General features: G+C 41.6%; 1 protein-coding gene across 3 annotated transcripts; it reads left to right on the top strand.

The window, feature by feature from the left end:
• The first annotated feature begins 994 nt into the window (after positions 1 to 994).
• LOC129863627 (SWI/SNF-related matrix-associated actin-dependent regulator of chromatin subfamily B member 1-like) lies at positions 995 to 20,136 on the top strand. Of its 3 annotated transcripts, none has more exons than XM_055935748.1 (9): positions 997 to 1,284; positions 3,096 to 3,207; positions 3,337 to 3,445; positions 3,795 to 3,932; positions 12,496 to 12,623; positions 12,999 to 13,165; positions 13,345 to 13,535; positions 16,923 to 17,054; positions 17,832 to 20,136. In XM_055935748.1, exons 1-9 carry the CDS (start codon positions 1,201 to 1,203, stop codon positions 17,869 to 17,871), a joined length of 1,101 nt encoding a protein of 366 aa, XP_055791723.1. In that variant the 5' UTR covers positions 997 to 1,200; the 3' UTR covers positions 17,872 to 20,136. The 3 variants fall into 3 exon arrangements, with proteins under 3 accessions (XP_055791725.1, XP_055791723.1, XP_055791724.1); XM_055935749.1 differs by lacking the exon at positions 997 to 1,284 and adding an exon at positions 1,300 to 2,986; XM_055935750.1 differs by lacking the exons at positions 16,923 to 17,054; positions 17,832 to 20,136 and adding an exon at positions 15,957 to 16,844 and having other exon boundaries at positions 995 to 1,284.
• Positions 20,137 to 22,520: the final 2,384 nt, after the last annotated feature.

The following is a 22,520-nucleotide window of genomic DNA, read 5'->3' as shown; positions in this document are numbered from 1 at the left end:
TCTCCCTCAACGTGACCAAGACAAAGGAGTTGATTGTGGACTACAGGAAAAGGAGGACTGAGCACGCCCCCCATTATTATCGACAGGGCTGTAGTGGAGCAGGTTGAGAGCTTCAAGTTCCTTGGTGCCCACATCACCAACAAACTAACATGGTCCAAACACACCAAGACAGTCGTGAAGAGGGCACGACAAAACCTATTCCTCCTCAGGGGACTGAAAAGATTCGGCATGGGTCCTCAGATACTCACAAGGTTCTACAGCTGCACCATCGAGAGCATCCTGACTGGTTGCATCACTGCCTGGTATGGCAACTGACCGGAAGACGCTACAGAGGGTAGTGCGTACGGTCCAGTACATCACTGGGGCCAAGCTTCCTGCCATCCAGGACCTCTATACCAGGCGGTGTCAGAGGAAGGCCCTGCAAATTGTCAAAGACTCCAGCCACCCTAGTCATAGACTGTTCTCTCTGCTACCGCATAGCAAGCGGTACCGGTGCACCCCTCCTCCTATGTACATAATTACCTCAATTACCTTGACACTGGTGCCCTTGCACATTGACTCTGTACGCTACCCCCTGTATATAGCCCCACTGTTGTTATTTACTGTGTTGTCTAATTATTTGTTATGCTTATCTCTTACTTTTTTGTATGTATTTTCTTAAAACTGCATTGTTGGTTAAGGGCTTGTAAGTAAGCTTTTCACTGTTGTTTTCGGCGCATGTGACTAATACAATTTTATTTGATCTCCCATGTCCCCCTCCTGCCCCTCACCCTGCCTCCATCCAAATGGACATGTATCACTGTTCTTTTTACTACGTATATATTTTATTTATATTATTTAGTACATGTATTGTTTTTATTTCACATTGACCTGCATTGTTGGAGCTCGGAATGTAAGATTTACACCTTCAATCCTGTACATGTGACTATTAAACTTCTAAGCCAAAATCTTTGAATTTGTTCAGGAGAATTTTACCTGACCTACCTTTTCCCAAGAGTACAGTAGACAGGGAAGAAGTGGAAGGGGTGGGGTAGTTTATGAACGGGAAATATGAGTAACATTGATTCAAATAAATTAAATTATGATGATGAAATTGTATTACACTGTTGTGCGCGCAGAAGTGACGCTTTTGAACACGGCGGGTTGAGCACGCGTTCTGTAGCTTTGTTACTGTTAGCTACTTAGCTAGTTATTGTAAAAATGGCGTTAAGCAAAACCTTTGGCCAGAAGCCGATTAAATTGCAGCTAGAGCAAGATGGAGACTTCTACATGGTTGGATCAGAGGTGTGTATGAGCAATATTTATCTAGCAATACAGCGCAGATAGCATTTTGTCCATCAGCCTGCGCCATTGTTGTCTGTCGTGAAAGCTAGCTACATCTCATAGCTAGCAAAACATCGCGCTATGCAGAATGAATAATGTCTGGCTAGTTCTCCAGCACCGTCAAGCTCGCACTCAATTATAGTGTAGTTTACGCTGTCTGTTGTAGTAATAAGCACAAAATCAAGTGAGCGTACTATTGGCCCATGCAATGTCAATGTGGACAAACTGCTTGCTAGCTAACGTTAGCCAAGTCAGGTATTGTTGTGACAGTGTGGTCTGGGGTTGGGTGGTTCTAACAAAAACACACGACAAATATGAAAGGGACGAACACGAGAAAGTAAGTAAGCTATACAGAGTCAGTGCCAATAGCATATTGACATTGTGCAGGGATACTGGCGTGGCAGAGGTAGGCATGTGCAGAGGTAAGGTGACTAGGCATCAGGCTATATGATTAGACAGCAGCGTATATTATGTGTGTGTGTGTCAGTGTGAATGTGTGTGAGCAAATTACGTGTACGTGAGTCCTTTGGGTGTGCGTAGTCAGTGCTAAAATAAAAGGTCCTGATGGCAGGGAGCTCGACTCCAGTGATTTACTAGGCTGTCCACACCACCCCCTGTAGTGCCATGCGATTGAGGGCGGTGCAGTTTCCATTACCAAGCAATGATGCAGCCAGTCAATTATGCTCTCAATGGTGCAGCTGTAGAACTCTTTGAGGGCCCATGCCAAATACTTTCAACCTCCTGAGGGGGAAGAGGTGCGGTCTCGCCTTCTTCATGACTGTGTGTGGACCATTTTAATAAGTACCTAAGTGATTTGGGCACCGCGGAACTTGAAGCTCTCAACCCGGTGTGGATGGAGGCGTGCTCGCCCCCTGTTTCCTGTAGTCCATGATATGCTCCTTGGCCTTTCTGAGGTTGAAGGAGAGGTTGTTGACCTGGTCACTTCCTCCCTGTAGGCCAAGTGTTCCCAAACGTTTTGGGCCTGCGACCCCGTTTTGATATCATTTTGTTTGGGTGACCCCCCCACCCATGTGAAAAAATGTATGTAATCAATGGCCAATGTTTACTTTTGTAATTTGGGCTATGACAGACAGTCTGACAGTATTTTTTACAGTATTTCAATCTGAAGACAGTATGGTTTGAAGTGACTAACATGCATCGGAAAGGTATTTAGAAGTTCAGAAGATCACCAGGCAATAATGTTTTATGATCGTTGATGATATTCTTGTCCACCAGTCTGATTTAGTGCCTGGTCTTGTCCATTCGGTTCTAATGGCTTGTGGGCAGAGTAGAGGGAAACAGTATGTACATAGATGTTCCTGAGAGTCGTATCTTTCAGTGATGGGGTCATAATACTTTGTAGCTTAAACCTTTGAAAAGATGGAGCCACGTTTGTAGGAAGAAAACAGAAACCGGTCTTTTTATTACAACCACATCCAGCGGCTATCGGAGGTTTCTGACCTAACCCCGGTTCTATGAACCAAGTGCAAAAATTATCTCCTCACCACGTTTTCAAGTCAGGTGACCCCCTCATGGGGTTGCGACTCCTAGTTTGGGAAACCCTGCTGTAGGCTGTCTCATCATCACCGGTGATCAGGCCTACCGCCGTCGTGTCGTCAGCAAACGTGATGATGGTTTTGGAGTCGTGCACGGCCACGCAGTGGTAGGTGAACAGGGAGCTACATGAGGTGTAGGGTCTTGGGGTTGTTTCTGGACTGTCTGGGCCCTATACCCTGTTAACGCAAAACAAATACTCTCTTCCTTGCTCTCAGGTTGGAAACTACCTCCGTATGTTCAGGGGCTCTCTGTATAAAAGGTACCCATCACTCTGGAGGAGGTTAGCCTCAGTAGAGGAAAGGAAGAAGATTGTAGCATCATCACACGGTGAGTGATACACTCTTGTCAGCCACATTATCTTATGAAAACTGTCTTTTATTGTTTTTCACACAGCCACTTAGCCTATAAGTCCAGACAGCAAGTAGAACTCTAGGATATTATTAACACAACTTTTAGCCACAAGTGTGACTCTGCTGAAGGCGTCCGAATGTGAAGAGATCTTTGAGGGGAATGATGAGAAGTACAAAGCGGTTTCCATAAGCACAGAGCTACCAGCGTACCTCAGGTAATGCCTCCCTTTTATCTCACTATAGTATTTTGCGTTAGGAAAGAACCGAGTGCTGCTAGTTCATGACAATATGATTCATACCAAATTACGGGAGTATGCATGCCAAAACAGAAATTCCACTTAAACTGTATTTTGGTATTTGTTTCATTCGTCCACTGTTGATAGTCCCAAAATGTTTTGAATATCAGCATAATTTTTTCAAGATATAGAACTTTCAAAGTACAGAAAGTGTCACCGTATGATATGCTGTATTTGAGTCTTTTTAGAGAGTGAACTAAGCCAAATGGGTTTTGTTCGCCATATGTCGTCATGTCAAAAGTCCCAAGTACTTCTCTGTCCATCCCAGGGAGCAGAAGGCGAAGAGGAGCAGCCAGTGGGTACCCACGCTGCCCAATAGCTCCCACCACCTGGACGCTGTGCCCTGCTCCACCACCATCAACCGCAACCGCATGGGCCGCGACAAGAAGAGGACCTTCCCCCTGTGGTGAGGAAAGCAAACCTACATTGGCCAGTGGCTGTGTCTGTATTGATGCACACACACTGAGTGCGTGTGTGCCATTTTATATAGATAGACCTGTGCTGTTTCGTCATGGAGCAATACACATACATCTTTCTATAAACTAGGGTACAAGTGAGGATTTCCTATGCTGGACAACTTGTTACAGTTGTTGATAAGTCATCGATAATAATCTGCCAATTTGTTTCATGTCATGACCTTAAGATATAAGGGGGAACATAGATGTATTCCATAAAATTCACAAGTTGATTTAAAACCTAATGTTTAACTTTCTCATGGTTGGTGTCTTGACGGATTTGTCCAAAATCGCGTGACTTTTCTGTCCTTGCATTTACCGTAATTGCTGGACTATTAAGCGCACCTGAATATAAGCCGTACCCACTGAATTTTTTACAAATATGTATTTTGTACATAAATAAACCGCACATGTCTATAAGCCGCAAGTGCCTACCGGTACATTGAAACAAATGAACTTTACACAGCCTTTAAACGAAACACGGCTTGTAACAAAAATAAATAGTCTTTTAAATGAAACACGGCTTGTAACAAAAATAAATAGGCTTTAACGAAACACGGCTTGTAACAAAAATAAATAGGAGTAAACAGTAGCCTACCAAGAAAGTCAAACTTCATTGCGGTGGCGATTGTTTTGGCTTTCAGTCGGATCTGCACAGTTGAAACACCTCGGCCGTCTGCTCTCTGTGTGTTGACCCAGTCTTCAATCTCATTTTCTAGTTCGGGCCATTTGCTTTTCTTCTCTGAAAGCTTTTGTTGTCTTTTTGCACTGAGTCAGTTCCTCACGCTGCTGTTTCCAACGTCTTATCGACGACTCATTAAGGCCAAGCTCCCGTGCAGCAGCTCTATTTCCTTTTCCAACAGCCAGATCGATCGCCTTCAACTTGAAAGCTGCATCATATGCATTTCTCCGTGTCTTTGCCATGATGAGGGTGACAAAATGACTACCGTAATCAGAATGATGGGAAGTTGGAGCGCGCTCGATTTACGTCACATTATGTGACGGTGCTCAGTTTTTTGGCGGCGTGAATCTTGTGGGGAAAAAAACAAAAAACATAAATTAGCCGCGTCATTGTATAAACCGCGAGGTTCATAGCGTGGGAAAAAAGTAGCGGCTTATAGTCCGGAAATTACAGTATGGTAAAGCATGTTGTCGTTTTATAATATATAAACCATTAATCAGTTAAATTAGACATTGAACATGAATCCTGGATCAAGCTATCAGACTTTTTATTTTTTTGTAACTATACTGAACAAAAATATAAACGCAACATGTAATGTGTTGGTTTCATGAGCTGAAATAAAAGATCCCAGAAATGTTCCATATGCACAATCTTATTTCTCTCAAATTTTGTGCACAGATTTGTTTACATCCCTGTTAGTTAGCATTTCTCCTTTGCCAAGTTAATCCATCCAACTGACAGGGGTGGCATATCAAGAAGCTGATTGAACAGAATGATTATTACACATGTGTACCTTGTGCTGGGGACAATAAAAAGCAATTCTGGAACGTGCAGTTTTGTCACACAACACAATGTCACAGCTGTTTTGAGGGAGCTGGCATGTTGACTGCAGGAATGTCCACCAGGGCTGTGGTCACATGTAACCACGCCAGACCTCCACACCTGGCTTCTTCACCTGCGGGATCATCTGAGACCAGCCACCTGGAAAGCTGATGAAACTGTGGGTTTGCACAACCAAAGAATTTCTGCACAAACTGTCAGAAACCTTATCAGAGAAGCGTGGGTTATGGTATGGGCAGGCATAAGCTACGGACAATTTTTATCGATGGCAATTTGAATGCACAGAGATACCGTGATAAGATCCTGAGGCCCATTGTTATGGAATTCATCCGCCTCCATGTTTGAGCATGATAATGCACAGCCTCGTGTTGCAAGGATCTGCACAATCGTGGCCAAAAGTTTTGAATGACACAAATATACATTTTCACAAAGTCTGCTGCCTCAGTTTGTATGATGGCAATTTGCATATACTCCAGAATGTTATGAAGAATGATCAGATGAAGTCCCTCTTTGCCATGCAAATGAACTGAATACCAAAATAAACATTTCTACTGCATTTCAGCCCTGCCACAAAAGGACCAGCTGACATGTTAGTGATTCTCTCGTTACCACCGGTGTGAGTGTTGACGAGGACAAGGCTGGAGATCACTTTGTCATGCTTATTGAAGAAGAGCGGTTCAATTGTTGTGAAGAAGGCCTCAGGGCGCCCAAGAAAGTCCAGCAAGCGCCAGAACCGTCTCCTAAAGTTGATTGGGCAGCGGGATCGGGGCACCACCAGTACAGAGCTTGCTCAGGAATGGCAGCAGGCAGGTGTGAGTGCATCTGCATGCACAGTGAGGCGAAGACTTTGGAGAATGGCCTGGTGTCAAGAAGGGCAGCAAAGAACCACTTCTCTCCAGGAAAAACATCAGGGACAGACTGATATTCTGCAAAAGGTACAGGGAATGGACTGCTGAGGACTGGGGTAAAGTCATTTTCTCTGATGAATCCCCTTTCCGATTGTTTGGGGCATCCGGAAAAAAGCTTGTCAGGAGAAGACAAGGTGAGCGCTACTATCGGTCCTGTGTCATGCCAACAGTAAAGCTTCCTGAGACCATTCATGTGTGGGGTTGCTTCTCAGCCAAGGGAGTGGGCTCACTCAAAATTTTGTCTAAGAACACAGCCATGAATAAAGAATGGTACCAACACATCCTCAGAGAGCAACTTCCCCCAACCATCCAGAAACAGTTTGGTGACGAACAATGCCTTTTCCAGCATGATGGAGCCCCTTGCCATAAGGCAAAATTGATAACTAAGTGGCTCGAGGAACAAAACATTGATATTTTGGGTCCATGGCCAGGAAACTCCCCAGACCTTAATCCCATTGAGAACTTGTGGTCAATCCTCAAGAGGCGGGTGGACAAACAAAAACCTACAAATTCTGACAAACTCCAAGCATTGATTATGCAAGAATGGGCTGCCATCAGTCAGGATGTGGCTCAGAAGTTAATTGACAGCATGCCAGGGCGGATTGCAGAGGTCTTGAAAAAGAAGGGTCAACACGGTAAATATTGACTCTTTGCATCAACTTCATGTAATTGTCAATAAAAGCCTTTGACACTTATGAAATGCTTGTAATTATACTTCAGTATTCCATAGTAACATCTGACAAAAATATCTAAAGACACTGAGGCAACAGACTTTGTGAAAATGAATATTTGTGTCATTCTCAAAACTTTTGGCCACGACTGTACACAATTCCTGGATGTTGAAAATGTCTGCATATTGGCCTGCATATTCACCAGACACGTCACCTATTAAGCATGTTTGAGATGCTCTGGATCAACGTTTACGACAGTGTGTTCCAGTTCCCACCAAAATATCCAGCACAGGTATTGAAGAGTGGGTTAACAGGCCACAATCGACAGTCTGATCAACTCTATGCAAAGGAGATGTCATGCTGCATGAGGCAAATGGTGGTCACACACTGGTTTTCTGATCCCTGCCCCTACCTTTTTTTGCGGGATCTGTGGCCAACAGATGCATATCTGTATTCCCAGTTGTGAAATCCATAGATTAGGACCTAATTTATTTATTTCTATTGACTGATTTCCTTATACTAACTCAGTCAAATCTTAGAAATGGTTGCGTGTTGCGTTTACATTTTTGTTTAGTGTCGATCTCAGAAATGCAGTGTAACTACGTAACATGAAAACGGTTTTCATGGGCACACAAGTCCGCCCAAAATGTTGCAATTGCAAATAGAATGCATCTAACCGAAAGTCACCTTACCTTGAAACTTACTTAGCCTAAAGTACCAGTCAAAAGCTTGGACACACCTACTCATTCCAGGGTTTTCTTTATTTTAACTATTTTCTACATAGTGAAGACATCAAAACTATAAAATAACACATGGAATCATGTAGTACACAAAGTGTTAAACAAATCTAAATATATTTGAGATTCTTCAAAATAGCCACCCTTTGCCTTGATGACAGCTTTTCACACTCTTGGTATTCTCTCAACCAGCTTACATTAGGTAGTCATCTGTAGTGCATTTCAATTAACAGGTGTTTCTTGTTAATTTGTGGAATTTCTTTAATGCATTTGAGGCAATCTGTTGTGTTGTAACAAGGTAGGGGTGGTATACAGAAGACTTGGTAAAACACCAAGTTCATTTAATGGCAAGAACAGCTCAAATTAGCAAAGAGAAACGACAGTTCATCATTACATTAAAACATGAAGGTCAGTCAATCCGGAAAATTTCAAGAACTTTGGAAATTTCTTCAAGTGCAGTTGCAAACACCATCAAGCGCTATGATGAAACTGGCTCTCATGAGGAGCACCACAGGAAAGGAAGACCCAGAGTTACCTCTGCTGCAGAGGATAAATTCATTCGAGTTACCAGCCTCAGAAATTGCAGCCCAAATAATGCTTCACTGAGTTCAAGTAACAGACACATCTCAACATCAACTGTTCAGAGGAGACTGTGAATTACACCTTCATGGTCGAATTGGAAAGGAAAACACTACTAAAGGACACCAATAATAAGAAGAGACTTGCTTGGGCCAAGAAACATGATCAATGGGCATTACACCGGTGGAAATCTGTCCTTTGGTCTGATGAGTCCAAATTTGAGATGTTTGGTTACAACTGCCGTGTCTTTGTGAGACACCTCCAGGCTGTGTAAGGGCTATTTGACCAAGAAGGAGAGTGATGGAGTGCTCCATCAAATTACTTGGCCTCCACAATCACCCAACCTCCACCCAATGGAGATGGTTTGGAATGAGTTGAGGACCGCAGAGTGAAGGAAAAGCAGCCAACAAGTGCTCAGCATATGTGGTAACTCCTTCAAGACTGTTGGAAAAGCATTCCAGTTGAAGCTGGTTGAGAGAATGCCAAGAGTGCAAAGCTGTCATCAAGGCAAAGGGTGGCTACTTTGAAGAATTTCAAATATGAAATATATTTTGATTTGTTTGGCACTTTTTTTTTTACATCATAATTACATATGTGTTGTTTTGATGTCGTCACTATTATTCTACAATGTAGAAAATAGTACATTTAAAGAAAAACCCTTGAATGAATAGGTGTGTCCAAACTTTTGACTGGTACTGTAAATAGATACTTCGTTAACGTGGTTCTTCAATAAGGTTGTAATACTTGTCGGATGCACGTTTGGTGTCGAGGTGTTTAATTACACTGTGATAATGTCACACATCATCTGATCCAGGAAGGACTTTTCTGAATGACAGTCAAGTGAGAAACAGCTCGTGATGGCACATCACAGCTCATTTACCTTTTTTAAATTTTTAAATCATGGAATATGTTTTGTATTCATGCTGGTCTCATCAAGAGAATATGTTTGTACTTTGTATCTGGGTCCTAAAGGGAAGTGTTTGTTGTGGTCGTTTATTCCCAGACAAATCGCTGTAGAAACTGCCTAATGTCATTGGATGACGGTAGGAATGTAATGGGATTTTATTTAGTGGTTTTTACTTTCTGTATTGGACATAATTGTTTTATGACATTTGACTAGATTTCATAAAACAAGTGCTGAAAAAAAGTGGTTGTGGAGGATTGTCCAGAATATGTTGGTGTTTCATTTGTTACAGTAGACAGTTGTGACTGGATCCACATGGGATCTAATAACCCTGGCGAATTGATGTTGATCATCTGTTTTAGTCTGCTTGATTTACAGCAGGGTATTCTTAGATTTAACAGAGAAAGCATCAAGGTAATGAGTTCATGTTTTCATATGTTTTTTGGTCGCTTTCTCATTATTAAAACCGATGTTGAGGTTAATGATACTTTTATTCATGGCTTTATTATGTTTGCCACATAGGCTACAGAGAAATCACCATGCATGCATCCACTTTATTTAGTCAGGCAAGTCCATATTATGCTCACATTTTTAATATAATAATAATTTGAAAAACAGTGCATTGGCAAAGCCTAAAAAAAATCATTATTCTTAGTGGTAATTGCCTTTGTTAAATTTTATTTACACTTTGCATATTTTTGGGGTGGAGGGATTCTATATTAAGCCTTATATTTTTTAGTCATTCAGCAGATGCTCTTATCCAGAGCGACTTACGGGAGCAATTAGGTTGAAGTGCCTTGTTCAAGGGCACATCAGATTTTTCACCTAGTCGGCCCCGGGATTCTGACCAGCAACCTTTCGGTTACTGGCCCAATGCTCTTAACCGCTGGGCTACCTGCCGCACAATTGTATAACATTGAGGTCCTTCAAAATTACAATTAAGTACTTGAAAAAGTCCCTGAAAGTCCTTAAATTTGACTTGCCAATGTTTGTATCAACCCTGCTTAAAGGATGTATAGTCCTAGGCTTATGATGTTGTAAGTGGACTTATGGGCCAATTTGCATATATTCCTCTAAGTACACATTTGGAACTGCATAAAAATATATATATTTTTTGTTTCAAACCATTTAGAAATGTTGATCCCAATGTGACACATTGGCCCCATTATTTATAGAAAGACCTACATTGAGAATAATTTCTGCACTTTTCAGGCTGGGTTAGAAGGGCCCTTTTGATGACTTGTGCAAAAGTGGCTTTGTACTCTTTTTTTTTCTCATTGACCGCTTCGAGGTACTTGCTACATTTCTCTTGTGAAAATGAGCCTTTGGAAAAGTCCTGAGGTGTCCACCTTAGCGGATGAATCTCAGCTCTGCTCGTCATAACGGCTCTCATCAGTGACTGCATGACGGCGGTCCTTAGTGTGGGGGAAATGAAGGAATGGTTCAGTCGCAGTCTGTTTCACCCTCTCAAGCTATTTGAGGGTCAGGAGATACAACTTGAGACAGAGGTCGTCCAGGGTCACTGGGACTCCCTCTGGTTTTTAAATTAGGTAGAGTTGCTCATTCATCAAGTGTTTTTCTTGTGGTCTTCCAGAAAGCAAGCACTGTCCCCTGACATGACCGTCTATGAGAACATCCTTCCCTCTCTCCCCCTTCCCACAGCCCACTTGTCTAGATAACAAAAGCATTTAAATGTGTTGCTGGAACATATCAAAACAGATCCGCCTACTCGGGCACTTTTTGCTGACCTTGAAAGATGGAGGCTTTTAAGCACCGTTGCCATGTTCAGTCACGGTCTCTGACCATATCTCTTGTTTTCATGGCCTCTTTGTTTAGTTGCCGATAGTGTTTGTAACTAAGCTCTCTAGATGGTGTATGGTTGAGATAATAAAGTAAAGTACATACTAAATGATGTTAGGATCTTGTTTATCTATCCAATGGTGGAAAAGTTAGTTTAGGAATAAGACACCCTTGACTTGTGAAAAATGTAGGCCTAAATAACGTAATTATTTGAAGGAACAAAGAGCGACGCAAACTGTGGGCGAATGCACCGTGATGCCTTTTCACCTTGTATAGCCTATGATGCTATCATGCTAGGAAGGATGATTGAATGATAGCGAACACAGGTTGTTGGAAACAGCATTAGGGTAGTGTTCCCGAGATGCTGGTTTTGTTAGGGCTTGGATGGAATGCACCAGGGTGGGATAATAAACAACACTTGTTTACCCCTGTGGTCTACTACTGTTCTGTTTGTTGTAATCTTCCTCGCCAGGTGTTACTCTATCATTTTCCCAGCTAGGCAGTCAACAGTTGTGATGCAATTGTCTCCAAAAAGGCCCACCCAATTCTAGAAATCACATCTCTTTTTTCCCCCTTTTTTTTAAAGCTTGAAAACACATAAGTCAGCATGTCTAGCTCAAAGCATCGCTCCTTTTGCTGTGGTTTTAGCAGAGGATCCATTGTGTGGCCTCGCTAGTGAACATCTCTCCTTTTTCTGGCGCAGATGTGATCTGTTGAACAGTGCATGTTGCGTATGCTGCTCTCTGAATGCGAGTGTTGATGGACATTTAGTCCAGAAAATATCCTATAGAGCGACAAATGACTGAATCTTTCACTGTGCACCCAATTTTGCAGGACAATAGAATTTACCATTGTTGAATTTGACTTCTATTAGGATGCCCATTAGCTGAGGTCATGTCGTCAGCTAATCTTCCTGGGGTCTAACACAGAACTACAAATACTTTACTAAGAATGTGTAGGATACCAACCTAGTCCCATTCTGTATGTGCGGAGCCAACTCTTCTATCGTTGTCATGCCAAACACATGTTGACATAAATTAATGAACACGGAAAGCAGTTGGCCAAAGTAAAAACAGCCGGGACCACCAGGCTAGTAGAATGATGAGAGAGAGAGAGACACAGAATTCCCATGTGATAAACATCAATTCATCATACATTCCGAATGGTGGCCACCGGTGTACAATGACGCTTATTGGGTTCATCTTTTATTAGCAACGACCAGCTGAAGACAGGTAGAAGCTAAATTAGGGGTAGATGTTACAGCCTGGTATTCACGATAAGTGTCTTTAAATGTCTCTATTAATGATGGGAAGACAAACAAATGATTTACTACTTTTCGTAGGTTGTAGCGTGATCTAATACCTTGTCTTCTCCCCCTTTTCCCTCTCTGAAGCTTTGACGACCACGACCCGGCGGTGATCCACGAGAATGCGTCTCAGGCCGAGGTGTTGGTTCCCATTCGTCTGGACATGGAGATTGACGGGCAGAAGCTTCGAGATGCCTTCACCTGGAACATGAATGGTACGGCTCCACTATCCATTCCCCTTGGCTGGAAGACTGCTTTGGAGTTACAAACTCTAGTTTGGGATGTTATTCTGAAAATGACTTATAAGGTTTTAGAATCGCTGCCCAGCTACAGTCGCACTTTGAGGCACATCTCAATAGTCTAAAGTGGCTTCCTTCCTATCCTAGTCTCATCTGCTTCATCTGCACTGATCTTAAAACACACTGGTTAGATGGAAGCAAAGTGATGGATGCCTACTGAGGAAAAATCCTGCTCGCATCAGCCATGTTCTTTCACATCAGGGTGATTATAGGAAGCCACTCAAACGATTGACATTCACCCCTGTTCATTCTCTCTTTGCCTCCACTCACCGTCCTATCCTGTCCCTCCAGAGAAGCTGATGACTCCGGAGATGTTTGCTGAGATCCTGTGTGACGACCTGGACCTGAACCCCCTGGCCTTTGTCCCAGCCATCGCCTCAGCTATCCGTCAGCAGATAGAGTCCTACCCCACAGACAGCATCCTGGATGAACAGACCGACCAGAGGGTCATCATCAAGGTGGGCACATACACAGTCACAGACAAACAATTCACTGTTGCAATGGGAGCACAGGCCCAGGGCTGCATCTCAATAATAAAATCAAGGGTTTGTCATAACATCACTCCTATGCATACTGTATTTCTTGTGTGTGTGTGTGTGTGTGTGTGTGTGTGTGTGTGTGTGTGTGTGTGTCTCAGCTGAACATCCACGTTGGGAACATCTCCCTGGTGGACCAGTTTGAGTGGGACATGTCGGAGAGGGAGAACTCTCCGGAGACGTTTGCCCTGATGCTGTGCTCCGAGCTGGGCCTGGGAGGAGAGTTTGTTACTACCATTGCCTACAGCATCCGCGGCCAGCTCAGCTGGCACCAGAGGACGTACGCCTTCAGGTAACACAGATGCTGAAAATATGCATAGAAATGCAATATATGCATTTGCACAAACATAGACACACCAAACAAACAAAAACAACACTAAATACACATGTATGGACACACAAAGTACACCTAATGACACTGATGGATCCAGGCAGAACCTTCCCAGTTCACACACACGCTCGGTCAGATATTTTAACATCCTTTGCATTTCCCAGTGTAATGACAAAATGGAGAGGTAGAAATACCCGCACACATATTTTGCTACTCTTTGATCGGAAGGTCTTTGTCACGACACATTTCAGCCTAAATGCAGCATTCCCCCCACTGTTTTGTAGAATAGATATTTTAAATACTCAAGATGTAAGGTTGCCAGTATCATGGATATTTGCTGGAATAAGGCCAGAACTCATTTAGTTCCCCCAATGTGATGTATTTTAATATGCCCCTTGACTTATTCCACATTTTGTTGTTACAGCCTGAATTCAAAATGGATTAAATCTATTTTTTTCTCACTCATCTACACACAATACCCCATAATGACAAAGTGAAAACATGTTTTTAGAAATAGATCCACAGGTACACCTCCAATTGACTCAAATGATGTCAATTAGCCTATCAGAAGCTTTTAAAGCCATGACATAATTTTCTGAAATTTCCAAGCTCTTTAATTAAAGGCACAGTCAAGTTAGTGTATGTAAACTTCTGACCCACTGGAATTGTGATACAGTGAATGATAAGTGAATTAATCTCTGTAAACAATTGTTGGAAAAATGACTTGTGTCATGCACAAAGTAATGTCCTAACCGACTTGCCAAAACTATAGTTTGTTAACAAGAAATGTGTGGAGAGGTTGAAAAACGAGTTTTAATGACACCAACTAGTGTCAAGTGTATGTAAACCTCCGACTTCAACTGTATGTGTTCTGTAAGATTAACTATATCTCACAGTGACATGAACATGAGGTCAGGTTGAGGCATTTGCATGTGTTGTGTGGTTAAGAGTGTGTGGGGAGGGGTTTAAAAGTTGGCTGCCTGCCTATGACTCACAAATTGGGGTCTGCTAAGGATTTTAATTTCAAACACACAGACAGCCGGCATCTTGTATACACCACAGAGTGTACACACACACACACACCCTTTAGCCTTCATCCATTATTCACAAGCACGGGTACCATGTGTTTTTCCACCAAAAACAAAAGCTTCATCCATAGGGAGTATCCAGCCAACTAAACACTAAAACGGTCCCTTTAGCGTCTAATGGCGATCGTTTTACATATTGAAATGCCTTAACGTTGTACAGATTTTCTCCCAGACAGTGACACAGACAGACATACAGTGGTTCCTCCTTTAAAAGTTGCGAGCTTACACAGCGGGGCTTAGAGGTACCCAGCGTCACAGGTTCATTGCTCCAGAGCACCACAAGGGGGAGTTAGAGCACTCATGCATTTGAGTCCCACGGTGTTTATATGACCAATCCTATTGAGTGGTTCCAATGACGAATTTGACGCGAGCCTCCTGTCCCTGGTGACTTTCTTCAGCAAAGATGGCTGCCAAAACGTTACGGGGGAAGCAAATGTAAGTAGTTATAACGTCATAACGAGTCAAGCTAAAAACGTACAATTGAGAGGAATATGTTAGTTAATGTAGACAAACGATTGTGCATATTTTTTTATTATGAAGTTAATTTACGAAAATCACAATTTATTTTTTCAGTTATCTAATACCAGGTGTATCAAACTCAATTATTTGAAAGATGCTGTGTCTGCATGTATGTAATGATTACACATTATAACTATGCAATAGACTAGAAACATGATTTTGTAATTCATAAAAACATAATAAAAAACAGTACATCCTACCAGCACGCCCACAAGCGTCCTGAATGACGCGTGGAAGAGAGGGAGGAATGAGATGGGAGTAACAATCCAGGCTATTTGCTCTGAGACCGGCATAATGATGTAATGAAACGAGCAGGGAGCAGGTTTCGAACCCTCAACATTCTAGCCCGAAGTCCAGCACGCAAACGACAGTGATCGACAACTTTTAAAAGAGGAACCACCGTACAGTACAGCCTGTTTGTTTGTGTGTTGTTCCTCCCCCACTCTGCCCTGCATGGTTTCTCATCGCATTAGCTTGGCTCAGTTAATTTGAGATGTTTTGTTCACATGGGCTGTTCCATTGTGTGTCACCTGCTTATCAAACAGTGGTGGCCGTTTCCATTTCACCAATGGACATTTCATGAAATGAACTGAAATAGCAAATGGAGAAATTACTAATTGATTGCCAACCCTAATGCCAATGCTTTTGAGTCATTTCAAGTCATTGATTGTGTGTAAATGAGGACTGGAGAGTTTTTCTAACATGCCTTTTTGTTTTGCATTGCAAATTAATGATCTTTTCTACTCTCTTCCCCCACTTGTCTGTCTTTTTATAGGGCTGATTTCAGGTCAATATTCTTTTGAATTACTCGAACTACTACCCCTCTCCCCCCAAGCTAAACCCTCACCACCCACGTTCTCTTGACATGATCTGCCTTGGGAAGCTGAGTACATTTACACTATCTCTCTCTCATCTGTTGACTTGACTTTGCAGGGCTTGTCCACCCAAAGGAAACCATTTTTACTTGTATCATGAGTCAAAAAGCCTATGAAGTTGTATGATATTCTGTTTCTGCCAAGTCAGGGAAAACTATGTAGTTATTTACATTATAACGAAATGCTTACTTGCAGGTTCTTCCTCGACAATGCAACACCAAGAAGAAATAATAAAAGATAAGAATACAAGTAGAACACAGAAAACTGTGTGGCTTATTGTTGTAACTATGTTGAGAGAGGATCAGAAATCCAGAAGGTATCAGCCAAAACGGTTCCCCTGATGCCTTTATCTATTCTCCCAGTTCTTCATTTGTTAAACTGAAAAGGCATGTGTTAGTTTAGAATCCCTTATACCATGGGGATTAAAAAAAAGAAAGAAATGGAGGCATTTTGACTACAGGTATGTGAAATGGCGTAGTGGGCTGAGCAGGGTTTGTTTGATTGATTGATGCTGTATGACTGTTTTCATTGCTTTGGCTGAGTGTGCTAGTGGTGAATCTGTGCTTTACTTATCAGGATGGCATCTTCGTAAAAAAAAAACATGATCGTCACACAATTTGAATACGAAATTTCCCAAAACCATTTTTAAAAGGTTGAATAAGTCATGTTTTTGATCAAGGGTATTGTCTATTCCTCATCAAAATGGCACTAACACAAGAGTGACCATGTTGTTTTTCTCCTCCAAGATGCCTCTTATTTGCTCTCCCACTTCTTCAACACACCATGACTGCAGCATGTCCCATCCTGGACGCTCTCTTCCTAGTTTTGCGTCTCATTTCCTGTCGCTCTGATGTCATTTTCTGCAGTGAGAACCCCCTGCCAACGGTGGAGATTGCCATCCGCCACACAGGCGACGCTGACACATGGTGCCCTCTGCTGGAGACCCTGACAGATGCAGAGATGGAGAAGAAGATCAGGGACCAGGACAGGAACACCAGGTGAGAGAGACAGCCTGGCATTCAAAACCTAGTTCTTTCTCAATTCATCATTCCATTTATCCTCCATCCTTCCCTCAACCTTCTCCCCCAATACGTGTGAGGAGATGGGATGCGAGGATTCACAGAAAGACAAATTGAGATAGAGACGAGGGCGCTAGTCGGGAAAGTAAGTCTTCGACACCTCTATGTCCACTGTTGTAGAAAAGGAATAGTACACTCAAACTGTTTTTAGTATTTTGTTTATTATTCCGCTGTTAATACATTCCCAAATAATTGTGCATGTCATCCGTCAGATTTTAAGATTGAACATACGTCATCATGACAGTTTTTTGCTCTGGACAGAAAGTACTTTGCTCTGTATTGTTCTCTAACTTGAACACTTGACTGCTGTCATGCACCATTTTGGGGGGGATTGTAGTATTAACAGTGGACTAATTAAATGTTCAGGAAGAGACAACAAGATTCAGGTTTTTCGTCAAAATCAGACACATTTATTTTGGTCTGCACCACTCAGACAATTGACAACTGATCCGTGCAAAACCAGTTATAATTTGGAATAGGGTATTTGGTCAGAAAAGTATGAAAACCACTGCTCTACATCATCAGATTTCCCATCTAAGAATGTTTTCTACTGTGTTGTATTTATGCCAGCCCATCTGCCACATGAGGGGTTGGGTTAAATGCGGAAGACACATTTCAGTTGAATGCATTCAGTTGTGCAACTGACTAGGTATCCCTCTTTCCGATAGTAACCTATTTAATGTGTTTTACTTTCAGGCGAATGAGACGACTTGCCAACACTGCCCCCGCCTGGTAGAGAGAAGCACCAATAAGCTACTACAGAGCCTCTAGTCCAGTGGTTCCCAACCTTTTTGAACCGTGGCACACCTTGATGGGATATACAATTCTGCGGCACACCAAAAATATCCCTATTAATTTATTTAGTGGTAATGACCTCCATCTGATTTATATTGCATATCATCTATTTTCTGTGACAAATGTTTATTAAATAGGGTTTGTGTTAAGTATTTTCATAGTTCCTTACACATGATGGTTCACTTGTGTATACCCCTTTAAGAGCATCCCGCAAATCTGAGCCAGAAAGAATAAAATGTAGGTATTGGGTAAATAGGTATTTAGTTTTGAACGGTCTGTGCTAGAGGTGCAACCACGGACACAAAGCCAAGTTCCGTTTGTTTTTATGGCAAGAGGCTGTGGTATAGCTAAGCCCAGAGCCATATATTAAGAAATAAATTACTCTCGCTAAGCCTAATTAATCAAATTTACAAGCGCTAATGGTTATCACAGACTCAGTAAAATAATAAAAATGACTTTGCTCGTGATGCGAGCCCCTCAAATGATACAAAAGTAACAGCCTGAGCGCACTGGACTTGGAACAACGATACAGATGTAACAATGTACCATTTAATGTATTATCTGACTTGCACAGGTGCTCCCTGCTTCTAGTCAGCCAACAGTCAACTCCTATGGGCCCTCTGTGGAGACACACACAAACAAACGTGACAATAGACATTCAACTGGTCCCTTCTTACAGCCCCCATAATATTAAACTAACTCTATGCTTGATTGTCATGCTAATCCAGTACCAATGTCACATCTCTACTCCCATTAATTAGAAAAATGACATCTGATCCCAGATCAGGGACTGTTCAAGGAGCCTTATCCATTTCTAGCCCCTCTAGTGGTTCAACCGCTACTCCTTTCTGATGAGATGAGGCGACGTGGTATATAAAAGGTGCCATGGGTAAGAGTGTATTTGTCCGTATGAAATGTAGCCTTTGTCGATTCTACGGACTCACCATCTAAGTGAGCTCTACCTATAATACTGCTTTGATGCACTCATATCTCTCATGATAGACAATGCTGACTTGATCTGTCTGTTAATAGAAACACTCTTTTAGTACATTTTTTTGTTTTTAGTTTCCTTTTTTAATGAAATAACATAAACCAGATATTTGAAATGAATATTATATGTTGCTCTACAAATTCTTGTTGAGTCAGCAAGTTGCACAATCAAGTGGGCTATTATTATTTTTCACTGTGAGGCACAGTGCATTCGGAAAGTATTCAGACCCCTTGACTTTTTCCACATTTTGTTAGTTACAGCCTTATTCTAAAATGGATGAAATTGTTTGTTTTTTTTCACTCAATCATCACACAATACCCCATGATGACAAAATGAAAAACAGGTTTTTAGAAATGTTTGCAAATGAATACAAAAAACCCCAGATACCTTATTTACATAAGTATTCAGACCCTTTGCTATGAGACTTGAAATTGAGCTCAAGTGCATCCTGTTTCCATTGATCAGCCTTGAGATGTTTCTAGGACTTGGAGTCCACCTGTGGTAAATCAGTTGATTGGACATGATTTGGAAACGCACACACCTGTCAAATCAGATTGTATTAGTCACATGCGCCGAATACAACATGTATAGACCTTACAGTGAAATGTTTACTTAGCCTGGTCGCAAATTAGTCTTCCAAATGGACAATGACCCCAAGCATACGTCCAAAGTTGTGGCAAAGTGGCTTAAAAAGGACAACAAAGTCAAGGTATTGGAGTGGCCATCAAAGCCCTGACCTCAATCCTATAGAGAATTTGTGGGCAGAACTGAAAAAGTGTGTGTGCGCAAGGAGGCCTACAAACCTGACTCAGTTACACCAGCTCTGTCAGGAGGAATGGGACAAAATTCACCCAACTTATTGTGGGAAGCTTGTGGAAGGCTACCCGAAACATTTGACCCAAGTTAAACAATTTAAAGGCAATGCTACCAAATACTAATTGAGTGCATGTAAACTTCTGACCCACTGGGAATGTGATGAAAGAAATAAAAGCTGAAATAAATCATTCTCTCTACTATTATTCTGACATTTCACAGTCTTAAAATAAAGTGGTGACCTAAGACAGGGTCTTTTTACTAGGATTAAATGTCAGGAATTGTGAACTGAGTTTAAATGTATTTGGCTAAGGTGTATGTAAACTTCCGACTTCAATTGTATGTCATTTTGGAGTCCCTTTTATTGTAAATAACAATATAATACAGTGCCTTCAGAAAGTATTTATACTCCTTGACTTATTCCACGTTTTTCTGTTACAGCCTGAATTCAAAATAAATTTTAAAAAAAACTCACCCATCTACACACAATACCCCATAATGACAAAGTGAAAACATGTTTTTAGAAATGTTTGCACATTTATTGAAAATTAAATGCAGAAATATCAAATTTACATAGGTATTCACACCCTAAGTCAATACTTTGTAGAAGCACCTTTGGCAGCGATTACAGCTGTGAGTCTTTTGCGGTAAGTCTCTTAAGAGCTTTGCACACCTGGATAGTACAATATTTGCCCACTACTATTTTTTAAATTCTTCAAGCTCTCAAGTTGATTGTCGATCATTGCTAGACAGCCAATTTCAAGTCTTGCCATAGGTCGTCAAGCCTATTTAACGATTACAAGTATACCAATTGAATGATGCAGCCACCACCATGCTTGAAAATATGAGTGGTACTCAGCGGTGTTGTGTTGGATTTGCCCCAGACATAACGCTTAGTATTCGGGACAAAAAATAATTTATTTTTCACATATTTTGCAGAGGGAGTGGTTACAAAACACCTAGGTGTGTCCAATAAATTTTGTAACCACTCCCTCTTCAAATTAGGGCTAATTGGAAAAGCTGTTCAAAAGAGGACATTGTATTATTTCTTTGTACTCCGTGGCGAAGGATATGCAGCCGAAACGCGTCAGATTTTTAAAACTTTGTTTCTATTGAACATGCCATACAAATAAAGGCATTTTAATTAATTATATGAAGAGTGCCTTGGTCCTCCTTTCTTTTTGATGACCAATTTACCCCTTTTGCCAAAGAGCACCTTCTGTCTACCAAAATGTACTATTGTGTACCTTAGTAGCGCTTCACTTCCTCCTCTTTCACAATAGAACCTGGGTTCCATTTCAACACAATTGGACCTCAGTGAGGAGGATAGATTGGTACCAGATCTGCTTTGGGCCCTCAGCTCATGAACATGAGCACAGTCCACATTGGCCCGGAACAATCCTTACAATAATGCCTGCACTTCAATAGGATGCAGTTGATGCAATCCAAATGTATTGTGTTGCAATGATTAATAACATTACTGATACAGCACTGTGATAACAGTTTTAGATGTTTGCAATTTGTGGCATGGTATTCATGCTATATGGCATGTTATAAACAGCCCCCATATGCAGTCTTTCTGCTAATAATCATTCCACAACTTTAAGAGATTCAATGTTAGTGAAGGCAGATGTAACGCCTCCGGGTCTGTCCCCTAATGTTAGTCAGAATATTTCAATAGACGTAATTCCTTATCGTGTGTCAGATATGCGATTTTGTTTTTACTAATGATCTTCCACTGACCTGGAATAAATCCTGTGTGTCTATGTACGCTGACGACTAACCAGTATACATGTCGACTACGACGGTAAAATAAATAACTGACACCCTTAACATAGAGCTCAAGCCAGTTTAGAATGGCTAACTAGCAACAGGCTGGTGCTAAATAGCGCAAAAACCTAAAGCATCGTTTTTGGGACAAATCACCCACTCAATTCTAAATAAACCTAATTTAGATATATTATTGAATAATGTGGTGATTGAGCAAGTTGAGAAGATTAAACTGCTAGGTATAACCCTAGGTAACAAGCCGTCATGGTGATGACCTTAAGGCACAATGTGAACTGTGAAGAGTCATCTCCTGTTTATGAGGCAGAGGCCGGAGATTATGTAATATTATGTACAATGAGTACACAAAACATTAGGAACACCTACCTAATATTGAGTTGCACCCCCTTATGCCCTCAGAACAGCCTCAATTCGTCGGGGCATGGACTTTACAAGGTGTCAAAAGCGTTCCACAGGGACGCTGGCCCATGTTGACTCCAAAGCTTCCCACAGTTGTATCAAGTTGGCTGGATGTCCTTTGGGTGGTGGACCATTCTTGATACACATGGGAAACTGTTGAGCATGAAAACCCCATCAGCATTGCAGTTCTTGACACACTCAAACCGGTGCGCCTGGCACCTACAAACATAACCCATTCAAAGGCACTTACATTTTTTGGCTTGCCCATTCACCCTCTGTGGCACACGTACACAATCCATTTCTCAATTCTCTCAAGGGTTAAAAATTATTCTTTAACCTGTCTCCTGCCCTTCCTCTGATTGGATTTAACAGGTGACATCAATAAGGGATCATAGTATTCACCGGGTCAGTTTATGTCATGGAAAGATCAGGTGTGCCTAATGTTTTGTACATTCAGTATTTGTATTGTGTATTTTATTTGTTTGTATTGTTTCCGGTTTGGACCCCAGGAAGAGCAGCGGCTAATTGGGGGTCCCAATAAAATACTAAATACTAAGTGAATTTAGTGAAACACTTCATTTGCAAAACAAAATGTAATT

This window comes from Salvelinus fontinalis, chromosome 10 (assembly GCF_029448725.1).
Source record: "Salvelinus fontinalis isolate EN_2023a chromosome 10, ASM2944872v1, whole genome shotgun sequence".
Classification (NCBI taxonomy): domain Eukaryota; kingdom Metazoa; phylum Chordata; class Actinopteri; order Salmoniformes; family Salmonidae; genus Salvelinus; species Salvelinus fontinalis.
Note: the sequence above shows the minus strand (reverse complement) of the source record. Positions and strands in the feature narration are given on the sequence as shown.

What these genes read in the sequence shown, in the direction of transcription:
- LOC129863627 (XM_055935748.1), top strand. Translation starts at nt 1,201, where the DNA reads ATGGCGTTAAGCAAAACCTTTGGCCAGAAGCCGATTAAATTGCAGCTA. An exon ending in TCTACATGGTTGGATCAGAG is followed by an intron (nt 1,285 to 3,095) that starts GTGTGTATGAGC and finishes CCTTGCTCTCAG; the next exon opens with GTTGGAAACTACCTCCGTAT. An exon ending in GAGCTACCAGCGTACCTCAG is followed by an intron (nt 3,446 to 3,794) that starts GTAATGCCTCCC and finishes TGTCCATCCCAG; the next exon opens with GGAGCAGAAGGCGAAGAGGA.